Source organism: Harpia harpyja, chromosome Z (genome assembly GCF_026419915.1).
Source record: "Harpia harpyja isolate bHarHar1 chromosome Z, bHarHar1 primary haplotype, whole genome shotgun sequence".
Classification (NCBI taxonomy): Eukaryota; Metazoa; Chordata; class Aves; order Accipitriformes; family Accipitridae; genus Harpia; species Harpia harpyja.
In genome coordinates this window covers 24,907,962-24,934,514 of record NC_068969.1, presented here as the reverse complement: position 1 = coordinate 24,934,514, position 26,553 = coordinate 24,907,962, and the positions used below count along the sequence as shown (strand labels likewise).

At 52.2% G+C, this 26,553-nt stretch overlaps 1 protein-coding gene across 1 annotated transcript in view; it reads left to right on the top strand.

Moving 5' to 3' along the window:
* Window positions 1-26,553, top strand: part of PLXND1 (plexin D1) — an 86,817-nt gene that overhangs the window by 24,843 nt on the left and 35,421 nt on the right. The window contains exons 4-16 of the mRNA XM_052777473.1: window positions 1,063-1,163; window positions 1,840-1,969; window positions 3,332-3,506; window positions 5,008-5,116; window positions 6,084-6,186; window positions 11,292-11,396; window positions 13,777-13,866; window positions 14,754-14,847; window positions 17,297-17,460; window positions 19,250-19,401; window positions 19,721-19,820; window positions 23,145-23,284; window positions 24,064-24,231. Of these exons, the coding sequence (XP_052633433.1) occupies window positions 1,063-1,163; window positions 1,840-1,969; window positions 3,332-3,506; window positions 5,008-5,116; window positions 6,084-6,186; window positions 11,292-11,396; window positions 13,777-13,866; window positions 14,754-14,847; window positions 17,297-17,460; window positions 19,250-19,401; window positions 19,721-19,820; window positions 23,145-23,284; window positions 24,064-24,231 (1,631 nt within the window). The remainder of the gene's footprint in view (window positions 1-1,062; window positions 1,164-1,839; window positions 1,970-3,331; window positions 3,507-5,007; window positions 5,117-6,083; window positions 6,187-11,291; window positions 11,397-13,776; window positions 13,867-14,753; window positions 14,848-17,296; window positions 17,461-19,249; window positions 19,402-19,720; window positions 19,821-23,144; window positions 23,285-24,063; window positions 24,232-26,553) is intronic.

The following is a 26,553-nucleotide window of genomic DNA, read 5'->3' as shown; positions in this document are numbered from 1 at the left end:
TCTCAGCTCCCAGTCTGGGCTGTGCACCTCATTCGGGCTTGATCAAACACCCAGTGCAGCACTTGTGATGCTCTCCTCTGTTTCTTTTCCAATAAACTAGATGAGCTGATTTTTCTTAGGTGGAATTAGCATCCTAGGAAGCTCCCCAGGAGCTCGACGGGGTTGGGGCGGGGGGGGTGCTGCGCACTGCAGGGCTGCGGGTAGAGCGGGGGTCAGGCCAAGGAGCCCACGGTCAAAGGTGCGCTTGCGTGGTGGGAGCTCAGGGCTCTCAGCACCTCACGTTGTCAGTGCCTGCTGTACTGAACGACTCGCTTTTCCTTTACAAATGTTTAGAAGTCGAGGGAGGAAAAAGCAGAAACAAACATATGCTTTCCCTCCAACTGCTCCTGCTGAGCAAGTTCCCAGAGGTACTTTGATTTCTTTACAAATTAAAGTTTACAGAGTGGTGTTGCTTTCTGGTCATTTTGTAAATAGCCAGATAGTGTTCAGCTCTGTCTAGAAAGGAGCTTTCTGCAGGTCTGAGAGAGCTTTTCACAGGGAGAGACAAGCTGTGAAACCATCTCCATCTGACACATCAGAAAGGTGTGGTGTCGCTCTCCGTAGCCTGACCATCACACTTCTATTGCCAAGGTGCCGGCTGAAAAGGAGCAGCGCAGCTCAGCTCAGCGCTGCTGTGCACCCCACGGGGCGACTACGCTGGCGGCAGCAAGCCCTGTCCCTTGGGCGTCCTTACCTGCGCTGGCGTGCGTGGCCCCCAGGCTGGGACGGGCTCTGCGGGGGGCACCGGCAGGGCAGCGGGCAGCTGCCTGTGCCGGTCCCCGTGCGGGCTGGTCGTACAGAGACCACCCGCTTCTGAGCGGTGTGGGGTGGAGGACGACGGTGCCAGGGTCTGCTCCTTGTTGTCTGTTCTGTAAGGCTTGGTCCAGGCTGACGGGTAAAGTAGCCCAAGATGGTGATGCCTCATCACTAGCTACGCGTGACCATACCAGCGCATCCCAGTCCGGTTGAGTGTTTCTGTGATGTTGTAAAACATTTGGAAGCAGTTGTGCTGTCGTTGTGCAGATGACGCGGGTGAAGGTGGCTGCCTGCAACCAGTACTTGACGTGCACAGAGTGCCTGGCTGCCGCTGATGCTTACTGCGGGTGGTGCACAATGGAGACCAGGTAGGACTGGTTGTGTCCTAGTGTGCTTTGGCATGTCCTTTGGCCCTCGAGCCCAGGCAAGAATTTCTGATGCCTTTAGTATTTCCACACAGTTATACTACCATTAGTCTTTGTCCATTTCTTACGAAATATGTGCTTTTAAAAACAATTGCATCTGGTCTCAAATGGTTGGGGTGCTCTTCAGAGCCAGGATTTAACTGTAGCTGCTTTGTTATGCTGCAGTCAGCTGCCAGTGCAAAGAGTATCTTGCAGGCATCCAACCATGCGACTGAGAGAGCCAACACCCTCTTAAAGACCGTCTTTTGCCCTTGCAGTTATCATTTATGAGTAGGAAACAATCAACACTCAGAAAGGGATTTACAAAATTAGACTCTGTGTTTACAAATTGAAGAAGTTGGACAAAATGTCGCCTCCTCTTCAGTTCTGGGTTCAGCCTGGCCTGCTCTGGCTTACCCTGAATCCTGGTGCCCCGTTGATGCTGGTGGGAGTAAGTGCTCTTATCATGGCAACCAGACACTTTAAATATAGCAGCAAAGCTTTAGGCTTAGCTGCATGGATGGAGGAAAAAATATGTAGGCACAGGATTTTCTCAGGATATTCCCTCACAAGGAAATAAACATTTTTATCACCTGTTTTAAAAATAATCAACCACAAATTTTTCCCCTGTTCGTTGCAGGTGTTCTCTGCAGCACGAGTGCACAAACTTCACAGGGGCCAACTTCTGGGCAAGTGCAAGTGAAGGAGTACAGCAGTGCCCTTCCATGATCATCTTGGAGCCTGAGATTAATATCGACAAAGAGAACCCGGTGCGTTTGATGTGAATACCAAATTAATCATGTGCAGTGTCCCATAGAGTCATTACCTCCTCTCAGGGCTGATAAATATCCATGCTCCTCTAGCATAGCAGCACAGCTCCACGTGGCTTCGATATGGGTTGTGGGGACGCTGAGCTCTGTTGTATGCTACGGAGTCAGGCCAAGGTTCTCAAAAGCGCCTGGAGGTGACGTCCTGCGCCTCGGCACCCTGGAAGCCAGCAGAACGCCAGCTGCTGAGCCTGTAGGTGAACAGGACTTCTAAAGCTGCTACACTAAACACACTGGAGAGATTTGCAAAATTTCGAAATACAGAAGATCAACTGCAGACAGCTAAATCAATTAATTTTCTGTTTTTGTATTGTTGCTATTTTTAACAATATTTAAATTTAATTTTAAATGTTTTTGTCAAAATATTTTTCATTTAAAGACAGACCCTCTCCCAGTGGCAAAAATCTCCCTGTGCCAAACTTCTCAACCAGCCCTAACATGGGGAAATTGCTCATAAACAGACAGAGCCCAGACCAGAGCTGGAGAGAGGGATCCCACGGGACCCTAGCACCGGTCCGGCTCCACTTCTGCCATGCAGGAGCTGTGGGCTGGGGTCCCCAGGGAGTCACCCTGCTGACTGCAGGGGAAGCCAGCCGAGCACGTGGGCTGCGCGTTTTCCTGAGTCGCCCTTCTCAAAAGCATTCCCTTTCTGCAAAACTTCCCATCCCTTCCCCTCGGAGGCTGACTGCAAAAAGAAACCCCTGCAGCCAGCGTGGCCCTTGTGCGCGGGTGGAGGATGCTGGCTTGCGGCCGGACCTCCGCGGCCCTCCCAGTAGGCTCCCGCCAGCTCAACACCTCCCGTCCCTGGTCCCTGCTACGGACTCATGGGTGCTGGGAGGCTCAGGCACTCAGAAGCAGGGATTAATTTTATTCTGCTCTTCCTCCTCCTCCTCCTCCTCCCTCCCCAGAGCTTTGGGAGGCAGCCGGGTGGGAGCCCAGCCCAGGAGGACGCAGGAGCAGGACAAACAGGGCTTGTGCGGGCAGCGTGGGTCGAGGACGGCCGGGGCGGCCGGGGAGGGTTTAGCCTTTGCATCCTGCTTCCTCCGAGCGGTCGCCCAAGGAAGCCCTGGGCTGGGTTTTCATGCCAGCTGCAGTTGCTGGAGTTCGTGGTGACAGAGCTCTTACTGCTGAAACAAGGTTTTGTATGCAGATGGCTTTTCAAGTTCAAAGTGCATAAAATGAAAGAAAACAGCTATCTGTGGACTTGTTTTGGAGTCGCTAGCCTATGAAAAGCTTGTAAAACATGGACAAATTCTAAATATAATTTTCTGTGATAATAACTGATTTATTTTTTGTCCAATATAGGCCCTGATAATACAAATAAATGGGACTATCCCGAACCTGAATGGAACAAATATTTCATGTGACTATGGAAATAATATCCACACGGCAGCCAGAGTTGCTGGAGATTATGTAAACCAATTTATTTATTGCAGTTTACTTCCACGTGAGAAATATCCAGCGTTTCCAGACGACCAAGGTATGTAGAGGAAAACAAGCTCAGTTCATTCTAACCACTTTTGTGGACATAATTTTTCATAGGCTTTTTTCTTTTTTCCAATTGTATGTGCAGATAATGCATACAGGGAAAAAAAGACCCAAGCTGCTTCTGTTTTATATGGCATATGACTTTAAAGTGTAGGAGTTCCACCATCTTAACACAAATTGACAGTATCTCAAACCTATCAATTTTTGTTTTAAACATCAGAATTTAAAAGCCAGTTCATGTACTTATAAAGATTTATCTGGTTAGAGCTTCTGCTTTAGATTTAGTAAGTACTAAAACATAAATGTTTTAGCCCTGGGGAAATAATGTTGCTACTCATATTGATATTTTCAATTGCTTTTGTTTAATTTCCCTCCCGAACATGCGCTACCTTTCAGGAGAAGTTCTGGAAGAAGAGCAAGTGTGTACCTAAAGGCAGCTCAGAAACTCTTAATCCTGTTTATGCAATCAAAAGCCAGACTGAGGTCTTCTAGTATCCCCCTGTTTTCAGATGGTACCAAACGGGATGCCCATCTTGAGGCTCCATGGAGCTGTGTTCCGGAGGTGACAAACACCTGCAGATCTGATTGAAGTCAGCCGAGCCTTGATGACCGAGCTGACCAGATCTGATACTGGCCGTTTAGCGACGGAGACAGCCCCATTTTATAGTTCCTTCTGAGAAGTTCAATGCTTCATTCCAGACTTGAGTGCTGGTTAAATTTTCATCTTTCAAGCCTGGAGTGAATGCTCTATTGAAGATGGCTGACTTCAGTAGGAGAAGAATTAGCCAGTCCTTTTGAAAATCCCACTTTTCATAGGCAAGTTTATAAAGCTGCATTGTTTTTCTCCCTAGCTATCCAAAGAATGGGAGATCATTAACTGTTCTGTATTGTTGGTTACGGCAATGTCCAAATGAATTTCTGGAATCCAATGCGCTGATTTATTGTACATATTCTGAAAGAGGCATTGTCTCTTGTCCCTGGTGCTTATATGGCAAAATTGCAAAGAAAAAAATATTAAGCAATTTTGGGGGGGAGGGGGAGTTAGTATAGTGTGTTAAGTAGCCAAAAAAGGGATTTCCACTCTTCTCTGTGGGTTTGTTGTCATGGGGAAAGTGAGCGGGGTTTTAAAACATGATAACTAACATGTTTTAATTACCACATTTTTTTTTAAATATCATTTAGCACCAACTGTAAGCGAAGACAATAATTAACTCTGCTAATTAACACTTGCACAACAAGCTGGAATTTTCTGCTGAAAGTCGCAATGTTCTTTTCTGGTGAGGGTGATGTAAAGCATTGATTTAAGAGGGAAGAGCTGAAAGTCAGAGGGCAAAAGATGAATGGTCCAAGCTCTGAAATGCAGCTCGGAGGAAGCCCTGGAGAAAACAAATCAGATTTAGCCCCTGTTTTCCCAAGGGTCTGTCTTGTCTTCTAAGCGTGAGCGCGAGCGAGAGGCTCTTGCAACCCAATATTCTTTGGCTTGATTCTCTCAGACCACGTGGTCGTCGAAACTGCTCTCCGGGTCAACAGCAAAAACATTATCCGGGCCAATTTCACCATCTATGATTGCAAAAGAACTGGAAACATTTACCCAAAGAGAGCGTAAGTGACCCCGGCCGCAGGCAGCGGCAGGGTGCGGGTGGCACCGTGCTGGCCGTGTGGCACCGGGGCGATGGAGGCAGATGGAGCGGATTGAGGCTGGGAGGGTGCATGCGCGCAGCCAGACGAGGGTCCCCCTGCGTGGGGTTAATGGGGGAGTGCGGCCGCCCTGCTGGCGGGGCGGCTGGGAGCCTGGGCAGGATTTGGCAGGAGCGCAGGGGCTGCGCTGCCAGGGATTTACAAAGGAGGGTCCTCGCGGCATCTCGAGCCATCTGGACATGTTGGGTTTTTTTTAAACGTGAATAGTATTTTTATATAAAGCTTGTTCTGTTAACCCTTAGGCAGTGGAGCCGGCCTCCCTAGCGATCCCTGGGGGGGGTCTGTGGGGCGGTGAGGGAGGGAGGGACATGTTCCCTCTGCTCTGTCGCCCCTTCCAGCCCCGGGTGGGAGCAGCCGTGTACCCTTTGTCGGCACGGTGGGCTGGAGGGGAAGGGTCTGGTGCCACCCACAGCAATTCATCCACCTTTCAGGAGCATTACACTGCATCCTGCCCGCCAGCAGTCCCATGCCCTGCGCAAACCACGGGGGAGAGCCTTCGTCAGGCGTGAGCGTGCCTGGCTCCCTGGAGAGACAGATGGGGGGAAAGGGTGTTTTGGAGGGAAAAGAGCGTTTTTTTGCTAAGCAGGGGAGGGTGGCTCGCGGTCTGCTGTGGTCTGGGGCCAGGCAGTGGCACCGCAGGCAGTGATGCCCCGGAGCTGCCCTCGGAGTGGCACAGGGGATGGTGGGCTCTGCCCGCATCCCCCGCCAGCTCCCAGGGAGAGGAGGAGAGGAAAACCCAGCACCTGCCATGGGTTTTTCTGGGCACCATTAAAGAGTGAACACAATGTGTGAAGATTGATTTCACGGCTGAGGTTTGGCTCCCCTGAGCAGCCTGAAATCTGCTTCTCTCACCGCACCTTTGCCATTTCAGATGCACCAGCTGCCTCTCGACCAGGTGGAAGTGTCACTGGTGCCCCTCCACCTACACCTGCGTCTCCAACCACTCGCAGTGTGACGACGCGCTGCAGATGAAGGTAAGGCCCGTCAGACTTTGCTGCTTTGGGAGACCTTCCTACGTCGCGGTGCTGTTGCTGTTGTTTTCCTTCTTCTCCCGGGGATGGAGGCAGATGGCCTGGGTTTGGCAGTGCTGCCCCAGCGGGAGGGGCGCAGCTCGGAGGACGGTACTGCTCGGCGTCACTGACATGCTGCCTGGCCTTGGGGAGTCTCCGCAGTTGGAAATGCAGTGATACGCATCTCGCTTCCAAAGGCTCAGCAGATGGAGAGCTGAAGGGCCGCCCTGGAGCGTTGGCTTTGCGTGCGTCGTGTTTGCGGTGCTCCCCGGCAGCGCGGGCAAGCATGGGGCTCAGGCCGGGCTTGGACCATCTCGTCTCCAGTTCCCCAGGCTGAGCCTTGCTTTAGTGAGTGACCCTGGGGGGTCTTCAGGCATCAGTGTTCAGCACGGTCTCAGCCGCTCCTCCCGGCAGGCTCTGAGTCTCCTCCACCAGCAGCTGACACTTGCTAGCCATGGCTTGCCCGGGGCTGGGGTTGGGGCACCCTCCTCTGCTGGTGTCCAGGAGGGGGACGCATGCAGGTCAGGTAGGCTGCAGCCATGCCGTGCCTGGAGGCACGTGTATGTGAGGAGGCTGGCAGCCTGGCTAAAGCATTCGGCTGTCCCGGTGCCCTCAGCAGGCTTCGTCCCTTGGCTCTTCATCACCTCTCACGTCTGGAGCAATGCCACTACTTCTCCGCATCCTGGGATGCCTGGGTTTGAGTAATACAATAAACGTTGCAATACTTTACAATTCGTTTAGCTTTGACTAGGCTGTTGTGGTATGTTAATAATTTGCTGGAGCACCACTGGTGATGCTCGTCTAAAGGAGAAAATCGCCCCTTTCCAAATTATAGCTTTAATAACCCAGAGGCTCAGTGTGTTCCTGCTTCTGAAATTTAAATTGGAAGTTAATTTAAATAAAATTGCCTTTTTAGCAATCAATCTGCCATAGATCCAAGCCAAGCTTTTACACTGTAAATTGAATATCCCTTTAGCACCGGTGCTCTGCTCTCATCTCAGCTCTTCCAGTGTTCCCCATGCTCGTTGCCAGCAGGAGTTTGGCCCCATATCAGACGTCCCACCCTCACCCCCCGGGCTGACCCTGGGGCCAGCCCTGGCATCCGCTCCCCTCCAGCGGGGAGGAGGTGGGCGGCTGCAAACGCCGGGGATGGGGATGGAGATGGGGCCACCACGTCACAGCTCCGCGTGGACATGTCTGCTGTAAAACCCTGGGAAGCATTTCCCGTCCCTGCCGGGTGGCAGCTGGGTGACAGCTCCCGGCAGCACAGGGCAGCACTGGTCTGTCCTCTGGCTTGGGAAGCGCATCTGGATCGGTTGTGCTTCCCTGTGCCTATCTGGGCTGCTTATACTGGGCAGTCTGAGGAAGCACCCTCCGCTTTTGTCAACTTCCCAGGTTTCAGAAAGTTATGTGGCGTTTTCTCTTGCTGTCTGGATGGGTGCTGGGCACTTGAAAACCATCACTGGATGGCTGCTCCTGGTGTGGGACCCATGCGCTGAGGCTGCGTGGTGGGCTGTCTGCCCCGTGCCGGGACACGGGGAGCTGTGCCGGTGGTCTGGCGGTGTGGGGGGCTGCTGGGGCATGAGGGCTCGTGGCACGGAGGGCCCTGAGCCGTGGATGCTCGTGCTGTGCGTGGTCCTGGGCGCTGGGGCTTCCACTTGGGGCAGGGGATCTGGGGGCTGTCAGCCCTGCCAGTGGGTGACATCAGGGCTGCGGGGGCAGCTGGGGACCGCCACGGATTAGTCCTCGATCAATGTTTTTAGTTATGGCTGGTACGCATTGTTTCTTATTAAATCTAGAGGAAGAGCTTAGGCTGCGAGAGGACTTCTGAAGAAGGTCCCGCGTTATTGGATTGACTTTTTCCTTGACAAAGTGCTGCATAGCCTGCAACTCAGCTGGCAAAGGCAAAAATTGCTTGAGATAATTTGTGTTCTTTGACTTAAGCGTAGCTGCTTCTTGAAAGGCAGGGTAAGAGCAGTTATTCAGCGGAGCAGGGAGCAGTGTGTTTTCCTAGCTCAGCCCAGGTGTCCCTCCCAGACTGTCTGGGGAGATGTTAGGGAGGATTTGAGAACAGCAGCTTGCCGAGTCCGGCTGCCCCATCATTCCCTGCCCCACAAGGCAGAGCCTGGCCTTGTCCCCTCCCCTGCATGGAGCTCCTGGAGTGGGGACAAGCCATAAAACCGACACTGTGGGGCTAAACCCCTGCTACAGTGTCCATGCCACTGGTGGGAGGGCACGGGGCTTCTTGCATGGAGCCTCTTGGGGCCAGACCCAAACGATCCCTTGTAAAGCCAAACGTGAGGCTCTCGCCGTTGGTCGGTGACACCTCCCACGGCACTGGAGTCGCTGTGCGACCTGGTGTGCCAACCGTCGGGTCCGGTGGATCTCCACGGCATGAGGCTGGGGGAAGTCCCGGGACGTGGGAACAAGCGGAGAATGGTGTGACGGTGAGGTGGCATTGCCTGTGGTACTGCAAACGGGGAGCAGTCCGAGCCAGGGGTGGAGGGACCACAGCCACCTGGTCCCTCCGAGCTGGCAGGACGTCCCTGCCCTGTCCGAGCTCGCTCCTGCCCCTGTGCGTGGGCCAGCACCCAGCACTCGTGCAGCCACGTGCCGGAGGAACTGGCCCGGCCGAAATCAAACGCAACAGAGACGTCGTTCTGCTCCTGAGTGCCGGTGCCAGCGTGAAGGGCGGACACAGGTACTGGGACAGCTGGACCTCGGCAGCCCAGCATCAGCTCTGCCTCCCTGGCCGTGGGGACCGTGCAGGACAGCGTGGCACAGGGTGCTCGTGTATCATCATGGGGAAGAGCTGCTCTTCTACCTGGAGGGAGGAAATTAGGGTCATAGACATGCGTCTCAAGGACTCTCGCCTAGATGTTAAGGAGAGCTGCACATAGTCTTCCCACTCTGCTCCCATCACCTCGAGCAGGTGGTGAGAGCCAGGGCTACCTTCTGGCAGGGATAACTGTGCCTGTCCTTCCTTAAGGATAACTGTGCCTACCCTCGCTTTCTCGCCTCTGATTTCCTACTCCAGAGGTACAGTTGGGTTGGATGCTGCACCTGGTTTGGGCACACTCCTGTTTTATCTTTGTGCCTTTTTTAGCTCTTTCCGCTGATTTCAGTAAGCAGCCTGCAGGACGAGGTGCTCTGTAGCCCTGGAAACATGGTGCCTCATCCTATAGTCTGAGCTTTCAGTAAACAAACCATTGCTGGTGTGGCTGCACCTGAAAACTGGTCTGCAGGGAAGCCAGCATCATATTGGCTTCATCCGCAGCATTTTAAACATTCAGACCCTTTGCCCTTATCCAGACGTGAATGATATAATCAGCTGGAAAGCTCTATTTCTAGGCACTGATGAACAGCAGGAGAAGGGGCTGCAAGACGACAAGTTAATCAGTCCTCTGAAGTGTATTTATCTAGCAAGCTATGCCAGCTGCTGTGACATGCAAGGACACACCAGGCCATAGGAGCTTTTGCATGAATTTTCAGTTGTAGCCCTGCTGGTTTTATTTTAACTCTTTTGATTCTCCCAGAAGGGGCTTGGGACTGAAATTTCTCTCCAGTGCTTTGCTTTGTTGTTTTACTTCTCTTATCATGTGTATCTCTGTTATTTAATCTCCTTGTTTAGGTGGCACCAACTGTGCTTGGTTAAGATGAGTGTCCTGACAGAAATGAAGCATGTTTTCCACAGTCAAACAGGCACTTCCAGATAGTTCCCTGACCCCAGCTAGGTCTGGGGAAGGCAAGAGAGAAACCTCATGCTCACTGAGTGTCCGGCACTAGGGATGTGTCCTGCTGGGCATCTCGGTGCTAGGAGGACAGGCTCTACTGCTCGTCAGAGCAGCAGCAGCACTGTCATCAGCAGAGTCACAGTGGGGTAACCTTTAATGCAAGTGAGAAGGAAATCTTGCCTGCTGCAAATTATTCTGCATAATGGACCAAATATTTTGTTGTCTTTTACCCCAATGCCTCCATTGTCAAAGGCATTAATCTCGATATACCCTGGGGCAATGGAGAATCTGGCTTCATTTTTGCTGTAATTTTGCAGTGTGTGTTACATCTCATGAGAGAACAGGATGGGCTTGTCATACAGACTTGAATTCTGAGTCAGCTCCAGTATCTGAGCATCAATTTAAAGTGAGAACAAAAGTAGCGGGACAGATGACCTTTTAAAATCATTTTTCAGCTTCATTTAGGCCTTTCATTTCAGCTGTCCTACTGCTGCAGTCCCCTTGCTGAATCCCCTATAGCTCATTATACCCTTTCCTCTGTGCGCACACGTGTGCACACACACAAATCCCTGCACGGTTCTGAAATGACACTGTGCAGGAGGGAGACCACTGGGAAGCGAAATCTCTGCAGGGGCTTGCAGAAATGTACATTGCGATGTATGAGACATAGGCTTCCAGCTGGCAGGAGGGGGATCGCACCGGCAGATTTGCTGTTGTAGGCTGCAGTGCCTCCTTTTTGTGTCACTCTGGCCCCATCTTCTAACATTTAAGTGCATGTAATGAGGGAGCTGCCCATAGTGGCAGCTGAGGAGTGCATACGCATTTGCTTTTTATCTGGGAGTACATTTTTTTTCCAGCGCAGGAAGATGAAAGTGCAGGCTTGGCAGCTTCACTGCCCAGGGGCCGGGAGCTGCCGATGTCCCCGAGCTGGCGGAGGAGCTCAGCAGGAGCGAGAGGGGAATTCCTACTGTGCTTCTCCCTTTGCCGGGCCGTGACTGCTGGCCCACGGCGGCGGCCGAGCCCTCCTGGAAACCCGGCCACCATGCTGTGGTTATCTGGCAGCTAGCAGAGGGGTGGATTTTAAGGCAGTGCCATGCTGGGCTGGACTTAAAGCCTTCCTTGGGGGAGGAAGGCTCCATGTGGCATTACTGCTCTGTGTATCACAGTGCCATTTTGATACTTCACTTTCTGGGTGTGGTCTGACTTTATAGATGTAGTGAAATTAATCCTATCAGGTGCCCTGATGTGTGTTCTTTGCCTCATCATTGAGGACACTCAGCATGAACCCAGCCCAGCTAATGTCTCTTTTTTTTTTTCTTGTTTTGTACCTAACAGAAGAAAATTGACTGTCCGCGAATTGTACCTGCCTCATTGGACCCGATGCCCACGGGAGTATCTCGGGACATTATGATCTCACTGGCTAACACAACTTTCTCTAAGGTAAATGAGTTACTAGAGAGATTGGGAAGGTTCAGATGAGATTAGGCTGGTGTGCAGCAAGGTGGTCGGGTCAGCCAAAGGGATTTTAAGTACGATCTGATTTCTGCCTGGGGAGCGGGTGATGGGGCCGGTCCTAGCTTGTGTTAGCAGCTGAAATTGCTGTATTAACAAAAGACATTGGTGGAAAGCAGCCACCCCAATGGTGAGTGAGGTTGCATGGCAAAGCCGGAGGGAGATGCTGTTTGTGTCCAAGCATTCTCCGGGGATCTCCTGCAATTAGTGACAGGCTTTTTGCATTCGGTGGAAAAAGGAAGTTTATACACCTTGTAAAACAGTCACTAGAACACAATGTTTGGGGGAGATAGAATTCCTGGTTTCCTTGTGGATGTTTGCTCCACCGCAGAGCATGCTGGTGTCGTGCTCTCCCAGCGCCGTGTGCCAGCCCAGCCCTGCCGCCCCACGCTTAGGAATGAAGGACAAAGCCCCGAGCTGCGGGCAGAGAGCCCTGTGCTGGCTAAGCCACTGCTTGGAGCACAGCGTGGAAATGTGTTTTAACTTAACTTCTGGTCATCACTGCAGAGCTCTTTTTTTTTGTGAAGAAATCCTTTCTGTGACATTTTCTGGCATGCAAATTGTAATAGGGCGAAAAACAGGAGTGGACGTCAAATGGTGCCTTTGGAGATGCATTGCACGCCAGGAGGAACCAGAGGAATTTGGGGCACTGGGAAAGTGCTTGACTAAGCTCTGGTATTTGTAGAAAGCCGCCCTGTATCATTTTGGGTCAAGTTTTCAGCGGGGCCCATGGGACCTGGTTTGCCATGCGCCTGTGGAGGATACCTGCATGCTGGACAGCCAGGCAACTCCTCTTTCTGCAGGGAAAGGAGAAGGTTGGAAATGCTGGTGGAGCTGCCTGGCTTGCTGTGCTGGGGACAGCGGGGGTGCTGCCAGGCGCTGCGGAGGCGCTGCGGAGGCACTACTTCCACCGGACCTCCTGCCCTTTGGCGTGGGGGCAGAAAGGAGCTCTCCCCGCCCGGCTGGGGCTGCCTTTTCCTGCATGGTCCGGCCTCCGTAGAGGAGGATGTGCCCTCTGCAATCAGCAAAAAAAGGCGAGAAGTCCGTCTTCCTCTGTGGATGCTGGAGGTGGCTGAAGAGGAAGCAATACCGCATGGAAGCCGATAGGAAATGAAGTCAGCAGGAAAGGGGCCAAGGCACCGCCGCTCCTGGGGCGGCTGCACAGGCTCTGGCAGTCTGGCTTCCTCCCGCCACCATCTGCAAACTGTCCCGGGCCGCCGGGCGGGATTCCTTCTCCTTTCCTCTCTGCAGGAGCTCGTGAGCGCTGCCGGAGCTCGGAGCATCGGAGACATGTGCCCCGACACCTTCACTGCTGCGGGGGGACTGCCCGGGCGGTGGGCGAGAGGCGAGGGGCAGGGGCCAGCCTGCAGAGCAGAGGCTGCCTGGGTGCAAGCGAGGCACTGGAGGAGATTCCAGTTTGCCCCTCACGGCCGCGTTGTGTGTTCGCTGAGCCAGCAGCTGTCTGCCAGGAGTCTGGTGCTTTCTTTCATGTCTTTTATCAGATCTGTTGGTTTTCAAAGGGTAGTTAGACCTCAGTAGTGGTGGAGCATCAACCTGCTTGGAGATAGGATTTTCTCCTGCAGGATGGGGGCACAGCAGTAACTCGGGGCAGGATATCATCCTTGTGTTATCAGGAAAACAGCACACAAAATCTGCCTTTGAACGTACTCCCAGCTGGGTCCTCATTTGAATTAGAGATTTGCTCTGTGCAAAAGGTGGCTTTGAGCCCAAATCACTGACTGCTTTGGTCTGGTTTGGGCGAGGTGGCTTGAGACCATGTTGGCTCTCAGTCTGCATTGCAAGCATGAGCTTTAAACACCCCTGGTCCAGAGGAACCCAGGTACCCAGCTGGCAGGGGTTACGAGAGCATAGCCCAGCCAGACATGTCCGCTGGTCTGCATGTGCCGTGGGTCAGACACGTCTCCTGGTCTGCGCATGCTGTGGGTCGGGCACGTCTCTTGGTCCGCACGTGCCGCATGTCCCTGGCTCGAGAGCGGCTGCCCCACGCCTGGTCATGACACTTTACAGCAGCACACTGGGCGAGAGCAAGGGACAGAGCTTGGCTCCACACGCGATGCTCAGCCTGCAGCAGTTTTATGTATAGGTGTGTAACAGAGCTGGATTAATTAGGCACAGATCCCAGTCCCGTTTACAGTATCGGGTTCTGATCTCCTATTTGACTTGAATGCAGTTCAGGTACTGATGGCAGAAACAGGGTGAGACTCGGCGCCCACCATATCGGTTGACTGAGACAGAGAACTGCACAAAAGAGTTGTTGCAGCCCTTCTGCCCTTGTCTTCCCTCCCAGGAGACAGCTCTGGAGTGCCATTTTGGGACAGACAGGACGTTTGAAGCCCGGTGGGTGAACTCCTCCGCCGTGGAGTGCGTACATGTGCTGGTGAGTTGGGGGCTGAGGCCGCCAGCCCCTGCTGCCCTCCGCGGTGTGGGGCAGGTCTGAGGGCAGGGAGGGTCTTGCTCCCCACCTCCCACCTGGCGGCTGGGATGTCGCCTCCCCTCCTCCCTCCCTCCACATCCAGCTGAAAAAAGTGCAAACCGGGTTCACCCCTCCGGCAAGAGGCTCTTTGCTTGTGCTGATGCTGGAAGGGCATTCATGAGTTGCCGATGCTGCGTTGTTTGCTCTGTGGATATCTGCAGTGGCTCCAGCCCCTGCTCCGCTGGGGTTTGGGAAAGAGCTGCTTGTTTACCTTTTGAAATGGGAAGAGTTCAGTTCAGGCAAAAAATTTGGCCACCTTTCAGTGTTGCTATTTCTGCAGCTTTTATTCTGAACTAGGAATTGGCCTGAGAAAATGCTCAGACACTCACCGAAGAGCAGTGTGTGGTTGTTGGAGGGCAAACTGCACCTCTGAAAAGCAGCAAATATTTGGGCTTCCACCAATGGGAATATTGTGAGTGGAAGCCGGAGAGGAGCACTTTCCCATCACATCACCTGCAAAACTCTCTATTGTAGCCCAGCACTGAAAATGTGCAGACTGGCCAGTCTGTTAGTTTTCCTGTCCGCTTCTACTAAAAATAGCAACAAGCCAGGGCTCTGCTCTCACTGCGGTGCACGTTGTGCGCTGGTGCCCTGCGTTGGCACCTCAGCAAAACAATTAAAACAGAAAACAGCTTCCCTCTCTTTCTCTCTGCTAAAGATGAGACCCTCCTGTACTGAGAAGCAGTGGTCAGAGAAGCCTTACGAGGAATGTTAATCCCTGTAGTGTGTGTATGGAGCCTCGTATTTTACTAAATTTCCTAAGCTTTTGTTTATTTGTTTTTTGTGTGCAGCTCCACACATCAGAAAAAAGCCATCTCTTCCCAGTGAACCTTCAGCTGAAGGACAGACCAGACAGATTTATCGACAGTCCAGAGATGATGACAGGTCTGAGTTGAAAATATTTTTATTCTGCTCTCATCTGGTCAGCTTGAATGACTCTAAAATCCTGACAAAGTTTATGGGTTCAGGAGAGAGACCATGGCTCAGCCGGGCACAGCTCAGTTCTTTCTCTCAGGCAAACGCAAAAAACATATTTACCCAGAGTTGCACCCATGTGAACGTGTCCTCAGAAACCAGATGGACGCCTGTGGACATCCCCTTTACACCCAGGGAGAGTCAAGCCCCGTCCCTGAGCTCTGGCAGCAGTTGAGGTCTCGCCTGCCAGCGACGTGTGGGACGGGGTGTGCTGGTGCTCTTGGTCACAGCAGAGATTTGGAGCGTCCCCAGGGTCAGGGAGGAATTCCTCTCGGAGGAGATAAGGGATGGGGGAGGGCTCTGCCCTGGGCTCTCACAGGAGCGTGGCATCAAGGTTCAGCATGCTGTAAAAATTGAGTCTTTTTTTTTTCCTCCTGTGCTGAGAAAGAATAAAATGTGTAAACACATTTCACCCCTGGCCCGCTCTCTGTCTCTGGGAAGAACGCTCGGATTCCCAAAAAAGCCCTTGCTGCATCAGCAGACTAAGGAAGGCGGGCAAAGAGTCAGATTAAGAGTGCACTCAGACAAGGCGTTTAGATAGGACGAGCCCAGCCAGTCGGCCAACAGAGCCAGCGTTTGCACAACAGCCGCCTCTCCCTGCCCTGGCCGGAGACTCGGTGTTGCACCTAGCTGTGTGCTCTTGCTGCAGGCAGCAGCTTTGGGCTCTTTTCCCTCTCAGTAGTGTCAGCAATTGTAGCAGAAGGAACCGATTTACCCTAGATGCAAATGAGAACTAGATGACTGAAGTAAGATTTCTTTGGAGGATAGCTGTAATAGGTAGAGAGACATTAAAACCATCAGCCACTGACCCAGGATAAAAAGGTTTCCCCATAGTAAATCCCAGTGTATGAAAGAGGCTTATCTTGCAAAGCATTCCATGTTGGTGAAATAACCTTTTGAAATACCAGCATGGGTAGGCATGAGATGTGACTTCCTTGCAGAAAGAAGAGGGTGTCCATATTTTTGAGATACAGAGGTAACCCTAAGGCGAGGGGCAGGAGATCTGAGCTAAGACTATTTTGATGTGCAAGAGAAGACTCTTAGTTCTCGGCGTGGGTGGTGCTGGGAGCAGGAACGACAGCAGAAAGAGCATGGTGGAATCCCCCCTCCTGCACAGAGAAAGAGCTCGCTAACACAGACTGTGTTTGCATTGGTATGAATTTGCCAGAATATTTGGAGACGCTGTGGGACCATTAGACCGCTCTGGCTCCTCCTTGCCTTGATCACATTGGTGCAAGTAAAATTAGAGAGGCTGACTGGCAAGCAGAGACAGAGGTCTGCCAGGCCAATTATAAATGTGTGCATCTTTTATACTGTCTTTAATGGAATTACTGTTATTAGTGTTTATTATTCCAATATTTATTAGCTTTTATTGTAAACTGCATTTTGGTAGTCCACTGAAGGAATCCCAGCTCTCTGCTGTTGGGTGGAAAACCAACCAGTGTAACTCACTGAGTCGGCTCAAGAGAAGGTGAAATAAGCTCATTTTTTTGTGGGGAATGGGAGACTCCCTCAGTGCTGATGACGTTTCATTAGCACGAGCACAGGCAGACCGTTGAAGGCTGAGGGATTCGTTAGTTGCTTATGAAGTGCCTTGAGATCCTCCCGTGAACAGAAGTGCAAAATGTGACTGTTTCTTTGTTTTATGTTCTCCTGCAAAGTCTCCTCTGGGGAAAAGGGTGTGAAAGCAACGTTTCCTGAGTGTTTCTGGCTGTTTATCTCAGCGGATACCCACACTCCAGCAGCAGAAGTCTTTAGGCTGGAGAGGAAATGTAACCTAGGGCACCAGCTAATGAAGAGGTGAAAGCGGTGTAGGAAAATGATGTGGAAGCTGAGCTGAGCAGATCTGAAGGGAGAAGTCAATGAAAGGGGCCCATGGTCACCAGGGGGAAGGAAAGGAACTGTAAACATTGTACTAAGCACTGTAACCATCCAATTTTTGTGAGAGTGTGGAAGCAATGTGATTGCTTTGCTAACAGGATGGAGCCAGCTTTGCCAGGCAGCTTCCCATGTGGATGCTGAGAGTTGGAAACATGTAGTATAAATCGACAAAAGGTTCCGAGTTTGGGTGTTGTTTGTTTTTCAAGAGGAAGAAAAAGGAAAAGAAAGTGCTAAATTACATTGCAGTGAGAACAAGCACCCAGTCCTTCTGGGAAATCTTCAGGATGGCAGCCAAGCGCTGCCTCATCTTGCTGTATGTGCAAGCTGCTCTGCTCATCCACTGGATTTCAGATGTTACTTGGATTAATATAGCGGGGGGTGGGGGGAGTAGGGGGGTGTTTGACTGCTTCAAGCTAAGCAAAGCTATGAAACTGTCAGGCCCCGGAGCTCACATTTTCTGTTGTCTCTGGTGGTTTAGTGGAGGTGTACAACTGTGCAACTGGGAGTGCTGACTGTTCTCAGTGCCTGGGGAGGGAGGACCTGGGGCACCGCTGCGTCTGGAGTGAGAGCAGCTCCAGCTGCAGGCTGCACAGCGAGCCCTCCCAGGTCTCAGACATCTGCCCAGCTCCAGAGATTAAGAAGGTAAGACCCCAGTGCAACGTGGAAGGCGCGCGTGGCATAGCAGGTGGTGTAGATGGCTGAAATCGGCTGCGCTGTCCCTGTCTGGGGGCAAAGGAGGAGCCACGCTTTGTCCCTGGCAAAGGACAGGGTCAAGACCAGCGCTGAATTATTCATTGACTTCCTATGCTGTTGAGTCACCTGATGCCAAGGACATCTTTCTAGTGACAAGATCCACTCTTCATCATGTTAGCGGGAAAAACAACAGCAGCACAATCAAAATGTCCCAGAGTTCCTGGGGTTGGTAAAAGCGAAAAAGATTATAGGGTTGACTGAAGGGTTCTTATCAGGAATAGCATTTAGTGGAGCATGGCTGAAGTGTGAATGTGAGCCCTATCGCCAGGTACATGTGTTCTGCAGTTCTGCTGAGATTAAGAGTGGCAGAGGGACCTTTCGGCATTATGCGTTTTGAAATGGTTTTTATTTAAATTTTAGTTGAATGAATGTTTGTTGGGGGCATTTGGATCTGGGGTTCTGCTTGGAGGTATGGTAGGAGCCAACAAATTTGTCCCTGACAAGTAGCAAAGTAAGTCTACAGAGCAAATCTTAAAATGAGCTCCCTAGGAAAGGAGAAGCTGGAAAGGCAAAACAGCTAATGTGAACATCAAAATCGGCAAGGATATGGGAGTTCTGTTCTTAGGGAAGCATGTAGCAATGGCTGCTCAAAATCTGGGTGCAGTAAAACTGCATGGAGGGACTGCAGGATCCCCATTGCCTGCCTCTTCCTTCTCATCACCATGGGAGAGGGGTGCTCCCCCATGAGCCTGTCCCTCCCCAGCACACATCAAGTGTTACCAGCACCTTGCCAGAAAATAATGGAAGGAAACCACAGTTCAGGTTGCAGAGCGTCACAGGACTCTGTTGCTATTTCCTTAGCAAATAGTAGCCAGTAAATCCAAGTCCTCTGGAGTCACGCAAGCAAACAAGCCCTCGCAGAGCCCTCCTGGAGAGGGGGGCCAACGCAGCAGGCAAAGGAGGGTGCTGAGCCTGCTGGTGGGTCCTGACCAGCCCTGGCCGGCTTGGCCAGCTGGTGCCACCAGGCGCATTGTGCTGGCTTTGGGTGCCATTGCCTTTGCAAAGGGAAAAGAGCCATTCCTGAATTGGAGGGATTTGTCTTACTGGCTGAATAAAGCAGTCACACTGCCTGGGGATGCCCCTCACATGGTGGAACAGCATCACGCCCAGGACCCTGTCCCCTCGCAGCGGTGGGGTCAGCAGCTGCCAGGTGAAAAACCGGTGGCATAGGAGATAGATGTGGAACAGCCTTGTCCTGCGCCCCGGCATGCCACAGTGCTGGTGTCTTGGCCACACTCCGTGCATCAGGACACTTTTTGTCTTGTTTTTGTCCTGAAAGGCCCGGCTGCATTTGGGACAGCCCTTAAAAACGTGACGGTAGGACTCTCTCTTCCCAGCACACTAGCATCCCTCCTCTGGGTTTCCAAGTCTGCGGGTTTGTCTCTGCCCCAACTCCATTTGAAGCTGTGGTGTGGAAGGAGTGATGTTTCACCTCAGATGTGTTTGCAGCTGGAGTAATCCTTGACCAAACCCCAGTAGCAAACCCAGCGATGGCTTCTCATTTGCAAAGCTGCAGCAAGGGGAGCGTGGCAGTGGCCGTGCTGTGGGGGGGAGCAGGAACACGAGGAGCGGTTCCGTCTTCTTCATGGGGGGCCAAGTGGGACGTGGACACAGGCTCAGGGATGGAAGCAAGAAGCTTCCTGGTGGTTCTCCTCTGACTTTTCCCTTGGTGCCACAGATCGAGCCACTGCGGGGGCCGCTGGAGGGGGGCACCCTGCTGACCATCCGTGGGAGGAACCTGGGCCGCCGCTTCAGCGACGTCCTCAGCGCCGTCAGGATAGGCAGCGTGCAGTGCGTGCCGCTGCCCGACAGATACGTCGTCTCCGAGGCGTGAGTGCTGGGGCAGTCGGGGAGGAGGTCCCGGTCCCCCTCACGTCCCCTGCCTGCGCCTGTTCCTCCCCGTCGCCGTCGCTCGCCCGGTTCCCCCGCCGGCACCCCTGGGTGGGAGCAGGGCAGTGACCTGCCCCAGGCGGGACGTGGGTGCCCTCTGCCATGTGCGGGGCCGCCGGTGCTGCCCAGACCACCCCTGCAGCAGGCAGAGCACGGAGGAGGAGGAGGAGGAGGAGGCCGAGGGCTCTGTCCTGCTGCTCTGGTGGGGCGTCCCCTCCACCGCTGACACGACTGCCAACGTCCCCATTCCTGTCCGCAGGATTGTGTGCCAGACCGGAGAGGCTCAGGAGGCGTTTTCTGACGTGGTAACAGTTAACGTGAGCCGGGAAGGGAAGTCCAGGGAGCGATACTCCTACGTGGTGAGTAGCTGCCCTCTGGATGTTTCTTCGGTGATTCCTGCACCCCTTAAAACAAGCCTGCAGCCTTCCCACCCCCAGCTGGCTTAGAAAGAGGATCTGTGACAAAAAGCGTCGGGGTCCTTGAGGAGCAGCTGACCTGTCTCCTCACCTGCGGTTACCTGAGCGAGGTCTGGCAAAGCCAGGCTTGAACGCGAGGGGCAGGACTGCAGCCGGGGTGTCGTCAAGCACAACCTCACTCCCAGTCTCAGCTCCTGCAGTGGTTTATCACCCGTCCTGGCTGTTCCTGCTGCGATAAAAAGGAGCTCATTTTTCTTCCTCCTCTTTTGCTAAAGTGCCGTTACAACCTGTGAGATTTTTTGAGACTTTCAAAGTCTCTTTGTGCTATGCAAGTTATGTACCATGGGCTCGTGTTATTTAGAACTGATATTTTTTGCTGCAGAGATTGTCTTAGTTTTTGCATGAGAATAATGTGTAGGGATTAGACTTGAGCTAACCCTGTGTCATTACACAAAGAAAAGCCCTTTGCAGCTTTGTACTGTACTGTCTCACAAAGATAACTTTCATCTCTATAAACCCGAAAGAAATCTACGCATTTCTTCTCTTTCCTACAAGTGCCCTCGTCTCTGGCTAGATGCTATTCATGGGCAGCCGCACACGTCCAGGGCAAACACAACAGGATGGGTGCCAAGGGTATGCTGTTCACTCGGAGCCTTTGTGCTTCTGCTGTTGCTTTAGCTGGAGAAGAATAGACTGTGCTGCAGTCTAGTGGCTTGAAAGAAGACTTGAGCCCCAGGAAACGACATTTGATTCCTGGTAGCCATTGTGAGGAATTTAGGGCAGGATCATGGAGTGTAATCCCCGACCCTGTAACCGACCACGTGTTAGGTATTTAGTTCAGGGAGGTTTACACAGCGTGCAGCCAGCAGAGGTACGGCACATCCCAGCGCCCCATAGCAGAGCCAGGCCTGGCAGTGCATGAGGAGGGGACCGGTGAGGCAAGGGCACTGCCAGCCTTGGTTCAGCGGTAGTTCCCGGGAGGACATTTGCTCTGGGACCCGTTCCCATCATTTCCAGGCATCCGTGTTCACATCCAAAACATCTTAGAGACCCAGCAGTCTGGAGGGGGCAAGGTACCATGGGGGTATGACCCAGTAACGGTCCTTGAGTTTGGGATTTCTGGTGCATTGCCATCAGGATGTGTGTGTTGACTCGTCCGCATCGCCCGCTGCCGGGCCAATTGTCTGGTTGACAAAGAGGAGAAGGGCCTGAAGAGTGGGAAAGGGCTGGGCCGCTTCTTCACCGGCTCTTGGCATGCAAGGAAAAGCCCTCTCAGGAAACACCTGTAAAAGCACCAGTGCTAAACAAAGCAAGAGGAGCAAAAGCCAGTCGCTGAACTCAAACCAGGTCCATGACAGCTCTGTGCTGGCAGCTCCTGGGCAGGCTTAAGGAGAAGGCTGTCCTCCTGGGAGTGGGAGAGGGGCTGTTTTCTGCTCAGGTGGCACAGCAGAAAGCTGTCTTGTGTCTGTTTATCTCAGCAAAGCTTGGAGAAGAGGTGAGGGAGTGCCCTGCTTTGTGTATGTGTATGTCAGGGAGTGAAACTCCATGTTGTGTAGGTGGTGGTGTGTTCCACACCGAAAGTGGCTTCCACACCATCTGCAAACTAAGCAACACTCTTTAGTTTTCTTGATTCTCCTCTCACATGCAATGGCATGAAGATGGAGTTGACTACACCAGGCAAGGCTGGTCTTGGTGAGACCTGAGCTTGAGCACTGATAGCAGTTTACCTGAAAAAGTTTAAAAGACTTTTAGAACTGCCCTTCCAAAGAAGATCCTTTGTAAACTACCAAATATTGTTTGTGAGCTATATCTTTCAAAGTCCCTGTTAGATGTATCTAGAAGAGACAGAATTCAGCTGTAATTCTGCTGAGGAGGAGGGAGAAACATGATTGAGAGACTTCTCCAGGACATTATAACAGGCTCTGGGTGAGCTGAATTTGCCAAATGAGCTGAATTTCCAAAAGTTGTTATGGAGGCAATCAGTGCTGGCAGTGCACTGAGAGCAGTAGCCAGTGGCTCTTGCTGAGGGGAAGAGCTGGAGGGCTTTGGGTAACATGAATAATCCTCTCTGCTATTGTTGTAACTGCACATTTGAATGCATAGGTTAGGGGCCAAGGGCAGGAGACAGCTGCCTGCAGACACTCAGAGAAATACAAATTAACAAAATGAATCCTGTGGAAATGGGTAATGATCAGAAACAACAGAGGAAATGGCTGTGGAGGAATAAAGCAGTCTAAGTGTAGGACAAGGGCAAGGATAGCTATTAATAAGCATGTTTGTGTGGCTGAGATTGACAGGAAAGGGCATTAGCACCAGGCAGTATGAAGCAGCTTAGCCCATGTTCTTCAGTCTGCTCCGGTGCGGTTTTGCTCTGCGGCTGCAGCGAAGGATGGGCTGTAGTGGTTAGCAGGCTTCAGCCAAACTCCGCAGCCTGGCAGGTCTTGTGCCTCCAGGGTTTGCGGTGTTTGACAGGGAATTACCAAGTGCCTTATGGAAGGGTCTTGAAATAATTATTTGCTCTGCCCTTGGAGTCCTATTCAAACCAGAGCAGGGAAGTTGCCCAGCAGAGTCTCCTGGGGTGCTCTGTGTAGCAGACATGAGGGTTCAGCGCTGCATTAGTTATCAAAGCCTCAAGCTCATGAATCTCAGGAAGATTTCCAGGGGCTGCAAATGCAGATAACATACATGCTAATTTCTGCTGAAAATGGCGAGAGGCAAAGTAACTTCCCCCTTAGTTCCTGTCGCCTCAAGAGATTGATTTGAAGCTTCCTTAAGGAGGAGTTTGATATTCAGTTACCTAGACCCAGGTGGCTGTTTTCACAGATCTCAAGGCCATCATCCAGCAGGGCTTTAGCATTATCTTCGCATTCAGGAAGAAATGGATCTGGAAGGGCAGAGATGGTGGGAGCTGGAGTGAATGAGAAATTTCTTTTTGTTGATAGACCTTGAGCTGTCGCCAGCTCTGGACACTCCATTGGAAATCTCAAGGGACTGGTGGGATCCTGGGCTCCAGTTTGGACTCATGTCTCATTTATTGCCAGAACTTAGGGACTGCAGAGACTCACAGAGGTTTTATATGATCTCACTCCTCAGCACTTGTACCTCTTCCCTTGTTCTGAAACCCTGCCAGCAAAAGCTTTTGCTGTGCTGTTTCAGAGCCTCACAATACTGGATACTTAAATTTACTGAAGCAATTCCCATGTGCAGTGTGGAGTATCCAACTGTGAATTTACCAGGCTAGAAAACAGATTTCCCCTCTGTTTTTAGCTTCCTGTGGTGCAGTCCATAGCTCCCCTGAATGGCCCGAAGGCTGGAGGCACCAGAGTGACCATCAGAGGCAGCAGGCTGGACGTCGGCTCTGAGCTCCGTGTCCTCGTCAATACCTCCAAGCAGTGCACTGACCTCAGGTGGGACTGGGTCTGGGGGCTGGTGCTGAACTAGTGGCAAGAGCCAAAGCATTAGGAAGGATGTTATTGTCCCCCAGGAGATCAGGAAGAGCTGGGGTTTGGGTGGAGGGCACCACTGAATGCTGCTGCTAAGCCTTGGAGCCAGCGTAGCATCCCCACTGGCCCGCTTGGCTGCTGCCTCCTCCATTTCCAGCACCCCACGAGCCTGGTGTCCCCGGAGCGGTGAGGCAGAGCTGCGGTGCGGGTGCCTGACACAGGATGGGGCAAATTTCTTTGGCAAAGTGACTGCACTGGTGTTGCCGTGACATGGCAGCAGCGACCAGCAGCAAACGAAGTGCTTCTCACACACCATTCACAGCACGCTGCCAGGCCCCTTGGGTGGTCTGGGACCAGGACCAAAACCCTGGGAGTGAAGCAGACGTAGGCTTCATTCCCATTTCTGCTGGAGGCAGAAGGCACCTGCGTGCCCAGGGTCCCGCTCCTGCAGCAGCTTGCTGGTCAGAAGAATCCCCTCCTCCTGTATGTTCCTGTCTCGCCAGTGGGAAGAAGTAGGAGCCTGCCCTTCCCCTTTGGCTGTGTGGGAAATCAGTCTGGCAGCCTGGGATGGTATATGCTGAGAACTGCTCATTAGTAGGCAATTGGCATGTGACTGGAAGCTCCTTCTTGCCTGTGTCTGCCATCTGCCTCACTTCTGAGGGGGTGCTCAGGTCCACAGTGTCTGGCTCCAGGCACTCTGTCTGCCATGGCTTCGGCAGCTTACCCTGCCTTTCCCTGCGCAGCCGCAACGACAGCACCATCACCTGCACCATGCCGTCTGCAGAGCTCACCACGGCCGTGCGAGTCTGCGTTCAGTTCGAGAACAAGTCTTGTGGCAGCTACAACATCACGTTCAAGTATGAGAAGAACCCGATTATATCAGACATCAACCCCAAAAAGAGCCAGATCAGGTAAGATCCCTCCCCCAGCGGAGACAGCCAAGTCTGCCAGGATTTGTCCTTCATTTTGTGGCCTTTATTGAGATCAGCCTCCTAACTTTTGCCGAATGCAAAAGTGAACAGTGCTGTCCCATCAAAGTGCAGAGCTAATTGGAGTATCCTGGTGTAACCTGCTGCAGGCAACGCGAGCTTGTCCTGTCTGTGCTTCAAGCTGTCCAGATGCAGAGTAGACCCTGAGCAAACCCCATGTCAGGAACCCCAGGAGTCATTGAAGCACAGCCCCGAGGCAGGGTATGATATTGGGACCCCATGCCACACTGTTGTAGCATCATGAATTCCATTTCAGAGCTGGCATGTGTCTGTATCTGCCTGCAAAAGAGAGGGTCAGCTCCAGGCTGGTGGGAGAGGGTCCTGCCAGGCGAAAGTGGCTTTCTCAGACCTGGGGTTTGACACATTGCCTTGCAGACAGGTACAAAAGGGCACCACAGAGTGCTCTCAGGGTGCTTCAGGGTACCCCAGCACTGGAGTAGAAAAGGTCTCACACACCAGGACTGTCTGTAGCTCATTTCAGTGCATTTAGGACATGGAAAAAAGTCAACCTTGGTAACTGCACTGTGTCCACCTGGTGGGTGCTTTAGGGAGGTTCAGGTGGGGGGCTTTATGAGACCCTGAGGATTTTTCTTGGCAGTAAAACTGCTGAAGGATAAGCTGAGATTTGTAATTTTGGATTTCAGCCTTCCCCGAGGTCACAGTATTTAATTTTTAAAGCGTGTTGCTTTTAATTTCATGTCTCTCTGTGGAGCTCTCAGGCTCCTGTTCCTTTGGATGCCATGGTGAAATCCCACCTTCCTCAGCTGTGGAGCCTGGAAAACCCAGGGCTGACCAAGAAATCTGAGAGTCCAGTGCCTGTGCCCGCAGGACCATGATGAAAGCAGCATGCTCAGGGCACGAGCACGCAGCAGGCTCTGACGGTCTGATCCCCTTGGAGCAAAGCCGTGTCTCGGCATTCCCAAGCGCAGCGCCAAAGATGCAGGCTGTGGGAAAGTTAATGACAAGGCACAGCAGTGACTCAGCCAACCTCAGCTCCTAGCAGGCTTGCGAACTGTGCTGAGTGGGGAGAGCGGTATCTAAACACAGAGACAGTGGAAGAATGTCACTGCCCATATTCACAAGGGAAACCACCAGGGTATTTCTCCTTCACCTTAATCTGCTTTCTTAGTATTTACAGCAGTTTCCAAATTTCAGACCACTGAGAACATGACAGCAGTCTCTCTCTTCAGACTGCTTGTGGCTCGTGTAGTCTGACTTAGTTCAGCCCAGTGCATTGCTGGGCTGTTGACCATGAGGGCTCAATAACTTGTGTAAAAATTTAGCTGGATCTGATTTATCTTACCGTATTGCTAAAATAATGTGTGTAAGCAAAGTTTAAAACAAAACAGAAGTTGTAAACTAGTCTGCAGATGTGACAAGCTCTTAGTTAGAAACACGGATCATAACTACATGGTAATATACACAGATTTCAGAGAACCTGACTTTCAGGGCCTTGGACCCAAAGTCACTGTCTGGAGTGGTCTTCAGATAATAGGATTTGTAAGTCCCGACTGTTCCCTGACAGATGCTCCAAACAGATCAAATGTGATATGGAAGGAGGAGAAGGTAAATCCAGGGTATAACTTCTGCTGTCCAGAACAGACAAGTGGTGCTGGTTCTCCACCCCTTGCTCTGCCTGGCAGTCTTGTGTGCATCAGGGCCCTCTTGTTACTGTCGTTAATTGACTGCACATTGAGAGGCCCATGTTTCGCATTCCCCAGGCAGCAGATCCAAAACACAAAACAACTTTCACATTTTGATCTAAATCAGAAGTGTCTGGGAGATGCAGGATCCCTGTCAACCTTAAAGGGATCTCTTCCCTCTCCAAGACTTACAGTTCTCTGCGGGTCACTGTGGGGCAGGGAATATTTCCCGGCCCTTGCTTTGAGGGGTTGGAGGTTAACCTCTTTTACCGCCAGTGGTCTGGGCAACCTGCTGCATACCCCTGGCATGCAGAGGCAGGCTGCTTCTCTGGGGAGTGGGAGTGAGGGGGACAGTTTTCTGCTGCTGGAAGAGGTCCCCCCTTTCCACCACAGCAGCTGCTGCTCCTCCTTCCTTCCCTGATATCTTGGTAGCAGTGTGGATGCTTGCTGTAAGTAGGAAGACGACTTTGGCTGTTGGGTTACATTTTCTGCTCAAGCAGCTGGGAAACATCCTGGGAAAATGACAGCAGGGAGACCCAGCCATTGCACCTTGCTGCTGTTTTGTCTTCTGCAGTCACCCTCTTTTTCTCCCCTTCTCCTC